Genomic DNA, 14,329 nt, shown 5'->3' on the forward strand with positions numbered 1-14,329 from the left:
GTCTGCTCAAAGATTTCAAACTATTAGATGCTTGCATTTTCTCCCATGTAGTTTTTATGTAATCATATCAAACTACTTTCCATTCGTAAGAGCGCTTTCTGGAACATAGAAACCAGGTTTTCTTGACTGTTACATAAGCGAAACCTGCCGTCCATGCAGTTTGCCTGCAGCAGGCGGGACTTCAACGTTGGCACCGCCCCTTATTTGGGTCACACCCAATCATATTAGCTGCGCACACACTCGATCAGGATTGGTCAGCAGGCCTGTCCTACAGCTGAGGGGAAGGGTGTTGTAGCTGCTTCTCAGACCATAGACAGTGGTTCAGACATGAACTCCTTGGAACAGGCCGAAGGTAATCAACAGTAAAAGCGACTCAAATTAATCAAATGTAAAGTTTCAGCGGGTATAGTCGTTGCAGCCAAAGCCACGGAATGTTTACTGAGCAAACGTCTTAAGATGGGTTGTGAAATTTTGGCGTAATAATGCGTTAGCCGGCTAGTTTTCTTAGCATGCTCGTTAGCCTAACTGACAAAACATTCAGCCACTGATACCCTTCATTATTTACACGCAAACACATGTTTAATTGTTAAATCCCCCCGCTTTTGTAACTGGGATCGTAGAGTCATAGCCAGCAACTTTTTTTTTATTTTTACATATGTAGGGAATATGATCAGCTTGGAAGTGAAAGTGTAGCAAACCTACAGGGCATTTAAGAGCTTCATTTTAAGTAATGGTGGATTTCTGTCTTCAGTTTACAACTTTGAGTGATGACACCAACTGAGCTATAGGGCTAAGGCTGGCTTTATTTTAAGATTGAATTTCATGACATTCTTTTGGGGAAGAGACTAAAAAAAGCTTTTCTGGGGATACCTGCGTAATCCTTGGTCCAAACACAGCGTCTGCTCATGGTCCTGTTGTTTTGTTGCAGACCTGAAGGCCTTTGAGAGAAGACTGACAGAGTATGTCTCCTGTTTGCAACCTGCCACAGGCAGGTGGAGAAGTAAGTGACAACAGCAGAGAAGTTACAATGGTTGACATCTTTTTGATATTGCAATTAACCTGAAAGAAGTTCATGTTGATCTCAAACTGCAACTATTAGCTAAAGCTCTACGGTGAGTTGATTTAAATATCTTGTTCTTATGTTTTCTTTCAGTGATACTGATAGTGGTGTCTGTCTGTACAGCTACTGGAGCTTGGAACTGGTTAATAGACCCAGACACACAGAAAGTAAGTATTTGTCGAGAAAGTCTGACTCGAAGAGAAATCAGAGGTATATATATATCCCTTGTATTGAACAGTATGGCCAACAGGGATAAGTGGTATCATTAGGTAACTTTTGATCCAATAAAAGCAGCCTCATGCATTAATAGATAATTGTTCATGTATTAGTACAGTTTAGGTGAGTTCTAATCAAGGTATAGTGTCTGCACATGCGTTTTAACTATAACTGACCACATTGTCAAATTTTAGGCTAGTCTTATAAGAAGTTTTTCTATCCCTTAAGCCTCTTTTCTATCTCTGCCTGTCTGAATATCTCCATCAGCTGTAGCATATCTCGAACGTTTAGCTTGTCTCCCTGGATGTGTTCATGGTTTGAGGTCTCCATCTTTCTGAAAAATTTTCATTCCTCATTCTATAGAAGACCAGCCAAATTTGAAGATGGTTTCCAGATTTTTGTATTTATTTATATCTTACAGTGTCTTTGACAGGATTAATGAAGTCATTCAAAATTTTACCTTCATTCTTTTCTAAATCTCCAAGTTAAAGGTCCTTGAAGTGCATATGGGCATGCTGAAATCTTGTCTTTCTTCATTTGTCTTTCATGCATTTCTGAGCCTCCATAACTTCATAAGTAAAGCCAGTGGCAACATAAAAATTTCAAAATTGAAAGTTACATTTAAAAAGAAATACATTTTTCATCCACCCAGAAGTGTCACTTTTAATTAATAATAATTTGGTATTAATTAATTAATTAATTAATTAATTAATTTCTATGTCATAAAATAGCAGACACAAGCACTGGTGCTAGATGTTGTCATCACATCCTAAAAAAAACATCTGTAAAAGTAAATATTTTCTCACCCAGATTGATGTTGCTTTGTTTCCTTTTGTCATGCAGGTATCTTTCTTTTCATCCCTATGGAATCATCCCTTCTTCACCATCAGCTGCATCACTCTAATAGCTCTCTTCTTCGCTGGAATACACAAACGAGTTGTGGCGCCATCAATGTATCCTTGTTTTTTTCTACTTCAGTAAACACAAATTAGCGACTCATGTACTTGGATCAGGTATCTGTGACAGTTGCCCATCAATTTAATTCAGTTAAGTTCCTATGTTTACTGTACCACACACATCTGCAGTAGTGTACTGGTGGCTACTGTGGAGAAAATTAAACTGACTTCTTACAGTTTACATCTAGCCTGATGTTGCCTTGCAGATAAAATAATTCCCAGGCTGTGGTTTTTCCTAATCTCTTCATCTTGACCTTTGTGATAAGATCATGGGTCCTCAGACAATCTGATTATACTCATATCAGACAGCTGAACAGTGTCATGGTGGATGCTGTCGACATGGGTCTGCCATGGTGAAACTAAGATGGACAACAGAAGCTTGTCTTAGATACTTTTGTATCTTATGTTTTGTGCAGGACATATAAAAAAAGAACGTCTGGAGGGAAAAATCTTACTTTTAGTTTTAAATAAGTATCTTATTAAATGAAATAACTTGAAATGTTTGCCACATTGGCCATCCTGTCAACTCCTATTTTCTCTTCCCACTGGAGAGATGATTCAGTCTAGTTCCTGCCTTAGTTCTGCCCATAGTCTATATTTATAAAGCTTTCTTTCCTACTATAAGTAAACAGGCCTCAAACAAGACAACAGCTTGATAAGAAGCAGTGTAGTGGTCAGAGTCCACATGTGGGTTTAACAGCCTGTTGTTGAAGGCTCAAAACCATATCAGGAGATTATGTCATGGAATAGAAAATGCACTGTTAATCAGGATTTGCACTGCACTTGTCAGCTATGTTAATTACTTTATTTGATGTGAATGGACTTTGGTTTCATAAAGGGTGGTTTGGTGTACATTTTGTTGTAGGAGGTTATTAAAGCACTGAAGCGTCTTTCTTTAGTATTTAGAGAATTTGACCAGCTCTTTTGGGTTCCATGCAGATACCTCTAGGTCACTTCATTCACCTTCCTAAACAGCCTGTTTGACTGGAATCCCATCGTCTTTGTCTCAGTAAAGAATTTAGTTTATTGATTTCTCAATAGTTTCCGTTTTTGTACATGGTATCAGCAGATGTCCAAAGCTGATTTTTGTCAGGTTGAGGAACATCACATAGTGGATTTATTCCTATTTCCATTCCTGGTTATTGTCTTTAACCGTTACCCCTGCAGTATTGCTGCTCGCTGCCGCACAGTTTTAGCAGAATACAACATGTCCTGTGATGATGTGAGTCAACATGGTGATTTTTATTTTTTTACCATTTTACTAAAATTTAAGGTTTTATTTTATTTTTAATTTTTTCTTGTCTTTTCGCAGACGGGGAAACTTATTCTGAAACCACGACCAAACATCCAGTGACCACACGCTCCTGGGTTCTGTCAGGCCTCATCTTTGTTGATTGCCTTCTTGTCTTTAATTCCTTTGGATGCTCTTAGATGAAGTATGATGGGAAATGCATTTTCAGCAAAGAAACGAACTGAGAGGCCCTTCTTTTTTTTCTTTTTAAACAGTGTTGCTGTGTCGTCATCATTGAAGCTGCTGATTTACTCATGTATAACCTTTGACATATTTTACACATTCAGAGTGAGGGTATATTTCTGTTTCTGTTCAGCATGTATTTTATCTAAAATGTTTCTATTTTAAAGGTTATTTGCCTAATAAATAAATTCATAAGACGTGGGAATATCAGGGCTGTCTCTTTATTTCTTGTTGCCTTCTATTCTTCCTATGGAGCTTGTCACATGCGTAGCTTGTGCGCTTTTGCGACAGCGTCGTGCTTTCTCTTAGCAACCAACACTTTACGGCAGGGAACAGTCTTCCACATGGCCTCCAACAAGGCAGAAGCCGGAGCGTGTGTTTGATCCGCAACAAACTCAGTGTCAGAGAAAAGAAGAGGGGAGTAAACGCCGCGTTATACGCGCAACTCGCACTTTAATAATCACGTGAAATGGGTAAAAGTAAAACCACTAAGTTTAAACGTCCGCAGTTCAACTCGGTCGGGCTGCCGGTGACTGTGGTGAAGGAAGGAGACGGTGAGGAGGAAGAGCATGGTGATGATAGCTGTCCAGCTGCGGAGTTGCTTGAGAAAGTAGGAATATACACTGCTTCTTCTTCGAATGTTTCTAACTTTGAGTTTAAGAGCTCCTATTTTTGCAGTTTCTAACATTTTGAATAGCTGGTGTCACGTGCTTTTAAACACGTTTCCTATAGTTGCAGAGTCCCAGCGCTGATGTGCGAGAGTTTGCATGTGCCAGTATTTCTCGGGTGGTGCAGCAGAGTCAGACCATTCCGGGTTTCCTCCAGAGGGATGCTGTTAGGCGCCTGGGTCCCATGTTGCTGGACCGGAGCCTGGCTGTCAGAGAGACTGCCACTGGAGCTCTCAGGTGAGTCTGGGTGTAACAAATAATCTGGGTTCCTGTCACTTGACGAAGACCTGGATCACTGGGGTCATCTAACAAGTAATCAACACGTGTGATCTATTTTGTTGCTAGAATAGGCCATTTTAGTGCTGGGGTCATCATAAAACATATTTGAACTTTTCTGTGTTGTCAGTTTGCAGTGATTTGTATGAGCAAGGGCACAAGAGAAGTGGCAGTCTCTGGTGGAGGTATAAGGATAGGGATGGTCGACCAAAACAGAACATCATTGGCGTAGTTAAAGTAGGAGGTGATGAGGCATGAGTGAGGGTGCCAGCTGCAGAGTTTGAGAATAAAGGTTTTAGTATGGACATGTGTTCTTGAAGTGCTGGAAGGCAGACTTAGAGGCAGATTTGATGTTGTTGACCTCCAGAGACCTCCCTCTTCTCGAGCTTTGAATTGGGAACCACAACCAAGAGATCATTTTTATTGTTGTTCAATTTGAAAAAGTTTGCTGACATTCCAATTCTGATGTCTTTTAGGCAGTTTACAAGGCACAGAGGAGGGAAGTGACTGTTATTCTGATGATAACTGTGTATCATCAGCATAGCAGTGGAAGCTCAGCCCATGGTTATGGATGATGTGACAAATTAAAGGGCCCACAACTGGCAAACAGATGATGAGTTGTGGGTGCCCAAGGCTCCATGGGCAGCAAATTGTTGCTAACAGAAGAGCTAATGAAACTTGCTGAAAACCTCAAAGAGCCAGTTCCTGGCATGGGTTGTTGCCAGAGTTGTTTCAGTGGCAGGTGTGAGACCCTCACATTATCATTCTGGCTGTTTAAACCTCCTTTGGTTAACAGTGTAGTTGTATGTAGATACTTTGCGATGGAGTGAGAATCATCAAGAAGAGGCTGTTTATGCTAGCAAGACAATGCTTTTAATATTTTCTTCTCTCGATTACAGCAAGTGAGGACGTTTATTGCTTGACCACATGCCTTAATTTCTCTCCCATTTGTGTGCCCCAGATTACTACTTGACATTAGTAATGTTAGTGCTTTTCCTGCTGTGAAGAAAGTCAGGTGCAGGTAGAGGGAAGTCAGTTGTCAGTCACATGCTTCTGCAGTTTTTAAAAGTGTGTTATTGGATAATAAATAAATAAATAAAATGAGTCACATTGTGCCGTTTCATTTGGCTCCCTTATATATATTTTAGTTACACATACAGCTACACGTGCTTTTTGCTTATATGCATAATACATGTATTGTGTGCTAGTTTTTAGTGAGCACTGTTGATACTGCAACAGAAAATGCAGAAAGCTAAGAAATGTGTCTACAAAAGCCCTGGAAAACATTAGAAAATGTAATCGTGGCTCTTTTCTTCCAATCACTTCAGTCTGTGTGGTGTTACAGAACTGAACTTTTCTCGGGCTTCACAGAGAGAGGTGCATATAAGAATACAAATAGCACAGCTCATAGTCCAGTGCGTTTACCTCTGAGTGGGTGGCATTTGTTGACTTCTACACACTATCCAGGGAGCTGCTTTGCCTAAACCCATCTACGCATCCCTTTTCTTAACTGCTTATCCACCTCAGAGTCATGAGTGGACTGGAGCCTATCCCAGGTGTTATGGGGTGAAAGCTGAGATGTAGCCTGAACATGTCAGCAGTCTAATAGGGCTAACACAGACAGACAGACAGACAACCAGTTTAGAAATCACAAGTTAACCTACTGTGGATGTCTTTGGACTGTGGAAAGAAACTGGATTATCCAGAGAGAAGCCACACAGACACAAGGAGAACATCCAAACTTCACACAGAAATCTTCACAGTTGGGCAGAAGAACCAAGGACCTTTCTGCTGTGAGACGACTGCATTAAACCTCACAGAATGTTTCTAGTACTTATCCAGTGCAAAAGTCTTGAGCCACCCCTTATTTCTTTAAATTTTTCTTACAAGGTGACAGCCTTGCTTGCCATTTTGTTTAAAGTGGGCTTGATCAATAGTTTTCCAGGCTTTTTTTAAAATAGTGTTTTTGCACCAACAAGTTCATTCCCAAATAGCTATTTAAAAAGAAGTGTGAGGATGACAGAAGAAGTGTAAGGCTTACAGCAAATGAAACGGTATCAGAAAGTGATGTCCTTAAGAAATAAAACAAATCCAGTACAGATGTGAGAAGTACATCTGGCCTTTTAGTTAATCAATTTCCTGTTCACTAAGGTCTCATAAGAAATGGTCTCAGTTTAGGTTTGGCTGGCAAGAAGACATTCTTAAGGGAGAAAAGGCTAAGACATGCCAAATCACACAAGAACTGGAATGAAAATAAGTGGCAACAGGTCTAATAGATATAGATGGATATATAAATTTGAATGTTTTTGTTTCAAATTGTCAATATGTACAGGGAGGGAGGTACAGCAGTGAGTGTCTACAGCCATCTGTAAAATATGGTCCTGGCTGTGAAATTACAAATGCAGAAAAGTATTGTATCCCTTTGCAACACCATCTGATAAGGCACTGATTGGCAAAAAAAGAAAAGACTTTTGCACAGTATTGTACATTGTGCGTAATACCATGCTGTGCATGATGAGTACAGTACTGTGTCATATTGATATTAACCTCTAGTCTGATTTGAGGCCTTTCAGTAAACCCTAAATAGCATTTTGTCTCCTCGAAATCAAAACAAAACCATTGCTCACAGTGGATCTCCCGGCTCCCCCCCACCCCTCTGCTTTCCTCTCCCACACACACACACAATTACAAACAGCATCTCTGACCGCGAGTCTCCTCTGAGTGACTGATGACTGTGCGTCTGTGTGTGTCTTCCCTTGACAGGAATCTGAGTGCATGTGGAGGTCAGGAGGTGTGTGAGGACATGGTGAAGCACGACATCATGACTCCTTTGACAGCACTGCTTAGAGAGGTGAGACTCCATCGCTGCTTTTCGCTCACCACATCACTTCAGTTGCTCCCCATCAGCAGCTGTTACAGCAACATCAAGCTATAATATCCTCAGCAATTAGTTTGTATCTCAGAGCAAATATAGTTGTGGTTATATATAAGTGGACACTGAATCAAATGGCATCAAATCCAAGCTCAGTGTTGGCCTTTGTGTAACTTAAATTAGCCATAAAAAGTTTCTCAAATTTTTGAGGGTCAGAAATGATCTAAATATGTTCAGATGAATGATTGGAAAATTGAGACCTGTTTTACTTGTTCTGTTCACATTTGCAACACATTTGCTTTCCAGTGCTGTGCTGGCTTTGAAAGTGCCATTGTGTCGATGAAAGACCAAAGTAATGCAGTGGAGGATGTAGCCAATGAAGCTGTACACTTGCTGTGGAATCTGTGGTAAGTTGACCTTATTTGTTTTCATAGAAGGCTTTTTAAAAAATTATTATTGGCTCAGAAAGGTCAGTTTGGCCACATACATAATCAGCCAGGTCTTGCTATGGGTCTGACTGTAAAATCTTTGGGGACATGCCAAAACATCATCCATTCACCTGTCCTTTGCTGTTGGTTAATGATCAGCTCATGAGGGTATTCTATGTCTAGTAACTACATAAAAGTAAAAGAAATCCAGAAAACCCCATATATTTGTGAGTTTATTCCTTGAATTTAGTTTTCTGACATCGTCTCTGATAAATCACTCTTATTGACCTAGGCATGCTTTGTATTATTTGTTTGTCTTTCAGTGAAAGCAGCAGCCAGGCGTTGTCTGTGTTTAACAAATCCGGTCTCTTGGATGTGGTTGTTCAGTGCCTGGAGAAACACCCACACAACCTGGAACTAGCCATATCTGCTGGTATGTCTAAAGCATTTATTCTTATTTGCTATTTAACATTGAGATTTTATTAAATAAAGGTGTACATTTTGTAGGTGTTCTCTAACCATCTTCATTTTTTAGGCGACACACCTCTAACAAGTACTGACAGGATGCTTAACACATCTGTGCTATTAATATGGTTTGTGCCCAGTTTCAGCTTTTAAACACACTCTCCTCTGTGTGTTCCCCAGCTCACTGTTTGCACACTGTGACTGAGGATAACCCAGAGCTGCTTTGTAGCATGAACACTGCTGTGCTCGGAGCCCTGGAGAATGTGCTGCTGTCATCTCAACCAGGCGTGACACAAACTCTCCTCAGGACACTGGCTGCAGGTACAATTTGTCCCTTTTCATGTCTTTTTTTGTTGTTGTTCTAAACTTAACCACAATTAGACAAATTGACCAGCACAGGAGTCTGTAAATTGTAATGTGTCATACCCCTTCCTGAGCCTGAACTCTGTCTGATGTGTTGCTCAGGTACGCTGTGGAACATGAAGAGTAGTCTGCCTGCTGCTCGTCAGGCCGAGACCGTCAACGCTGTGGTAGCTACCTTATCACAATGCCTGGATTTGGATGCAGGTATGCTAATACCTGAACTTAGACAAGCAGAGGAGCTTCGCCACAGAAACGCCCCAGCTGTGTCAGACATAGAGGGCCAAGCTCCAGAAGAGCTCGCTGAGGAGGAGATGATTGAAGAGGAGGAAGCACCTAAACAGAAGAGGAATGGAAAAGCTGCAAAAGTTGATAATGACTTCTCTGACCTCTTGCCTGTACGTATTAACTCTTGCAATCTCTTAGGCCCATTTAGAGTTAAGAAAACCAAAGCAAGGACAGTTACAGTTGAGGAATTGGCTGTTTCATACCTCTAAACTGTCTGATCCGTTATATATGCATTGAATTAATTATGCTCTGCTTAGTATTAAAATTCTGTACTTTCAGCCTGTGGGCCTCTGGGCATAGAGGTTGAAATCAGTAAACCCTTATGTATTGCCATTTGCATTCTTCCACTCGTATGTAAAATAGTCTGAGATATTGACCAGTATTATTTTATTATATGCACATTGTCTTCTAATTTATTCATCAGCACAGAGCATACTCTCTGTTTTGCACGAGAGCGTGGACAAGTGTTTTCAACTGTAAAAATGCAAATGTTTGCAATTATGCTGAACAAAAAGTATATTCTACCTGAAGCAAAGCTTTTTAAAACTCAAAATTCCAATGTAAGCATCCACTGCAAAAATAAAGTATCATTTTGATTAAGGTTTAATTATAACATGGTGTACATGATGCTGTAATGATCCCTTAAAGTAAAACCATTGGTGGCTGCCTATTGGCTCATTCAGTACTTGACAGAGGGCATTTGGGGTAGAAGAGTTTATGGCTCTTATTATGCATTTTTTCACTGGAAGAAAACTGACTTACTTTCATTTGGCTTTTTTTAGACCAATTTTAAGTGATTAGGGTTGGGGTTCTAATGACTCATAAGTCAAAGTTTAGGGCCATTTCTCAGGTGTTTTAAAGGGTTAATCTCAATTTGGTTTCAAGTTTTTTGTTGTTAGGGTTTCTTTGTTTTGTTTTTGAGGTGCACATTAATGCCTGGTGAAAAGGTGGTGTGTGAGTCACGCTGAAATGTGAGCCAGAGCGACAGGGCAGACAAACTGTCGGGTTTAGGGGGGAGCAGATTAGGGACACCCAACAAGGTTCAGCTGAGGACCAACTTGTGGCTTCCACCAAGTTGACAGTCCCCAGACCTGACTCCGGCGAGACAGAGCTGTCCCTCTAAGCTCAGTCAGAGCCGAGGCCCTAGGATTGTGGGTGACATTCATGGTGACGTACCAGAATACCCTCTAATATTGCGGGTTGTTTGGGTTGTTCTAGTGTACTAATATAAAGATTCATCTGGGGTAAACCATTTATTTATCATGCAAACACAGTTTTACACTTATTCCTTCAGGAGCAACACCCTTGAACTGGGTTTTAATGCTCACTGCACCGCAAGAAGGACATAGTGGAATGCATCTGTAGAATTATTTTTCTTTGTGGCAGTCAGCTGAACCCAGACTGGGTGATAAGAGTGCTAAAAGGCATTGTTTTAGTAGAATGTTGACTCACATGGCTGATTGTTTTTGTCCAGAGGGGGAAGGAGGAGCTGAGGGAGGCAACGGCCTTGCTGACAGCCCAGCAAACGTCCTTGGAGATCATCGTCAACATGTGCTGCTCTGACGGTGAGTGGTGTGGCCACGGACAGCCATGCTGACCCCAGGCACTTTTCATCAAATAGATTTCCTATGACACAGTCACCAACTATGTGTTTGTCTATCGGAGAAACTGTTATAGCAAGAAATGCACACAAAGGTCTCATTTGAGAACATTAAAAAAAATAAATCTTCATTGTTAATTTCTCTAATTAACTCTCTGTGTGTGCACATGTTCAGACCCTTCTGATGACGAGTGGGAGGAGGAATCAAGCAGTGATGAAAGTGACATGGGTCCCGATGGTCTTTGTGATGGAGTGTCCAATCTGATGTCTCCATTGTGCTTGTCAGCTGAAGTTCATGGGGCTTTGATCAACCACAGCATACCACAAAAGGCAAATGACAGTCTGATTCTTCAGTCACATCTCAGCCAGTTCATCATCAAAGCTTTGACGCGCTTGTGAATGTTGTTAAGCTGTCATTTTAGCTTGCATTGCTGTAAATACAAATTTCAGATTAGATTGATTATGTGGTGAACCTCACCCATCTTCTCCCCCAGGCTGAATGGATTGCGTTGTTTGTGCAGTTTCATAGAGAACTCACTTTTACATACAGTTTATATGCACCTACGCAGCCACTCCCAAATGTAAAAGGGCTGCCATAATATTCCATATTTTCCTGTTTTTAAGGTTCTGAAGAAAACAGAGTTCCCTAAAAAGGAAACTGTGAATTTGTGCCATCAAAATCCCTCCTGGAGAGGCCTGATAAAAAAGTAATCCTCCTCTCTTCTTCCATTGAACTTCACTGTCTGAGTTTAACTATCTTTATTCTTTCTCATTTATAAATAATTTTTTTTTTTTTAAAGTCTCTAAATTTTTAAATAAAAAGTCTCACCTTCTTTTTAGGATGGAGCGCGTTCAATCCCGGGCACTGACTTGCCTCCACAGTATCCTCTCCACCATGGATGCAGAGTCTTTGGGTGGTGCAACAGCCCTGCAGGAAGCAGCACAGCATCTCTCCTCTATGGTCTTTGGTGCTCCAGGTCTCACATTAATAAAACTTCTTCTGCAGTATTATAGTACCATTTGTTATTTTTCTATTTAAAGAAGGCAAAAAAGTGAGTATGCATTTGTGAGAAAGGAAACTACAAATCGAAACTATGTTTCTTTCAGAGATTCCCAAAGACGAGGAGTTTCTAGAGGCTGTCATCAGCGCCATGCGATCTCTTTTACAGATGATTGCCTCCAAAAATATCCCACAGGTAGATAAGACGCCACTATTTAAATAAACAGCTAAATCAGTTTTGGTGATTACAAAAAGAGGTCAAAGTCTGTGCAGCCGAGGTCGAGGTATCCCGACTTTTAGCTGCTAGCTGAGGGTAAATGATAAAAATGCTTGATTCTACATTTCCCTGTGCCTAATTATATAGTCTTTGTTATCATGGCTGCAGAACACATGACAGGAGTGTACAGGTTGAATAATACTCCATATGTTAGTTCCGTCTTTGGTAACTGCATAAAAACAGACCTGAATGTAAAATTTCCGCCTTGAACTGAACTTTAAAATCCACTGCCACTTCACACTTGCTTCTGTTGACAGTTTTTGTTCCTGACAGCTCAGTATCTATGTGTTTGGCTTTTGTTTTTGCTAGTGTATGACCCCCCAGCAGCTGATGAGCTTGAGCGAAACGGCCACCCGCTGTGATGTTGTCAGCGTGAGGGTCAACGCCGTCGCCATTCTTGGCATCACTGGCAGCACATTAGCCAAAGAGAAGGGCACTGCAGAAACCCTGCAGGTATCTCTTTCTCTCATTTATTCTTTTGGAAAAGTTGTTCTTCCTCTAAGAACCTCTTCTTCCACAGATGATCGGAAATGCGTTGCTTCAAGTTGCCACAAAGGATCCTGAACTCGTTGTAAATGGAGAAGCCCTTGATGCTTTGTTTGATGTGTTTGCGGATGGAGAGGAGGCAGAGACAGCTGCAAAAAACATCAGTCTGCTGCCTGCACTGAAGGCACTACAGCCTGTCTTCAAGACCAAGGTACCAAAGATAAATTCATCTTTACTGATCTGTGTGCTTGATAATTTCTCAATATTTTTTCAGCTATGCTTTTTTTTTTTTTCTCCCCTGGAAATATACGAAGCACCTTTATTTTTTTCTTATCTCGCCACTGCATTGTGTGAATTCTCCTTTGAATAACAATTCTTTTTTTTTTCCACTACCAGATTCGTAAAGAAGGAAAAGGCAAATACAGCTCTCAGCAGCTGTGTGTGCTGGATAACATCAGAGTGAACCTGAGAAGATTTATTGGTTATCTGGAGAAGGTGTTGAAAAAATGAGGACTATAAAAGCCTGTTTGATTTGGACAAATATGCTAGCAGGAGCATAGAACGAGACAGAATATGGTTGTGAAACCAACAAGTATTTATGTTTATATTCTTTAAATGATGGTTTACTGTTTGTTGTGCAGAGCGAAGGGAATGTAATAACCGTTATTGTATGCTGGAGTTGGCAGGTTTTTTCCCCACCTAAATTAAACTTTAAACAATTTTGAGACTGTGTTTGTATTTTCATGTCTGATTGAAACATTTTTGAAAGATCAGGTGTGGGATCTGACACCAACTTTTCTTATGGGCATCCTTCTTTGAATCCAGCGGGCTTGACGTTGGTGTTTGCAGTACTTCCACAAGAATGCTGATCTATTCAAAGTATCTGTATAATTATGAGGGGGATTATATTGATGGCATTTATTGTACTTTGCATTGTACTTTGGAATTCTAAGTTGTTGTTTTTTCCAATGAAGACACTGGTCTGCATACACATTTTTTCAGTAATTGAAGGAGATTGATGGTAAATTTTGTAGATTTTGTTTAATCTGTCAGTAAAATTATACATAGATCTGAACTGTCTAAATCCCAGAATTCCCTGTTTTGGTCATAATTTGGATATCATCATACGTGACTGACAAAAATTCACGTAAAGCTTGTTAGCTATTCTTGCAGTGGTTTCTTAGACTTTTTCAACAAAATATCCATAAACTTGCTTATTTCAGTAAAAATGAAATTAATGTGTGAATATGTCATCAGGCTGTGAAGGAATACCGGTACCCTTTTTGAAATAAACCCTGATTTTTTTTTTTTTCTTCAATGTTCTTCTTTTGCATTATGTGAACCATTTCAGGAATCTTTCCATGACTTTCCAAATACAAACTGGTAGAAACACTGAGATAATATATCTCAATCTCAATTAATTTGTCTTCATAAGGTGTTGGACTGCTTCAATATATACTGGCATGCTGCCTGCAAATCTCTGGAAATCTACTGAAGGGACTAAACGTGCCTCCAAAATATTTTCCCTCATGTTGTGTTTTGATGATGGTGGTTGAGAGCATAGCCTTGTTGGTCCTAAATCACTCATAGGTGATTTAGGACAAGTCACAGAGGATTTGAAATCTAATGACTACAAAACCCCCACAGCATGTGACTCGCATCATTTTCCTACTCATCAAACCATTCAGCTACCCCCATGTTCCACATGGAGCGTACGTGGGTTCGAGGTATGGTGGATGCTGACTGAGCAATTTACTGACCTTAAATAATATTCATAGTGTGTTGCAACAGCTACCTTGACTCCCTCCATAACAAATATTCAAAGACCAGCATATATATTTTTAAGTATTGGAATTGATCAATAAAATGCTGAAAAAGTGTGTTGCTTTTGGGAATTTGAAAA

The 14,329-nt window shown here is 40.2% G+C and overlaps 2 protein-coding genes across 2 annotated transcripts; both read left to right on the forward strand.

The window, feature by feature from the left end:
• The first annotated feature begins 213 nt into the window (after nt 1-213).
• On the forward strand, nt 214-3,916 carry cnep1r1 (CTD nuclear envelope phosphatase 1 regulatory subunit 1). Its single transcript, XM_085250886.1, has 6 exons — nt 214-352; nt 929-1,000; nt 1,154-1,227; nt 2,120-2,229; nt 3,400-3,454; nt 3,545-3,916. Exons 1-6 carry the CDS (start codon nt 328-330, stop codon nt 3,584-3,586), a joined length of 378 nt encoding a protein of 125 aa, XP_085107012.1. The 5' UTR covers nt 214-327; the 3' UTR covers nt 3,587-3,916.
• A 110-nt stretch (nt 3,917-4,026) lies between these two features.
• Nucleotides 4,027-14,329, forward strand: heatr3 (HEAT repeat containing 3). The gene is made up of 15 exons (XM_085250759.1): nt 4,027-4,316; nt 4,439-4,611; nt 7,414-7,501; nt 7,829-7,929; nt 8,274-8,383; nt 8,596-8,736; nt 8,881-9,173; nt 10,538-10,628; nt 10,839-10,993; nt 11,288-11,370; nt 11,504-11,640; nt 11,771-11,859; nt 12,250-12,393; nt 12,461-12,637; nt 12,823-14,329. Exons 1-15 carry the CDS (start codon nt 4,176-4,178, stop codon nt 12,934-12,936), a joined length of 2,037 nt encoding a protein of 678 aa, XP_085106885.1. The 5' UTR covers nt 4,027-4,175; the 3' UTR covers nt 12,937-14,329.

This window comes from Mchenga conophoros, linkage group LG1 (assembly GCF_057382185.1).
Source record: "Mchenga conophoros isolate Kocher_MC1m ecotype Shallow Benthic linkage group LG1, M_conophoros_male_GT1.1, whole genome shotgun sequence".
Taxonomy (NCBI): domain Eukaryota; kingdom Metazoa; phylum Chordata; class Actinopteri; order Cichliformes; family Cichlidae; genus Mchenga; species Mchenga conophoros.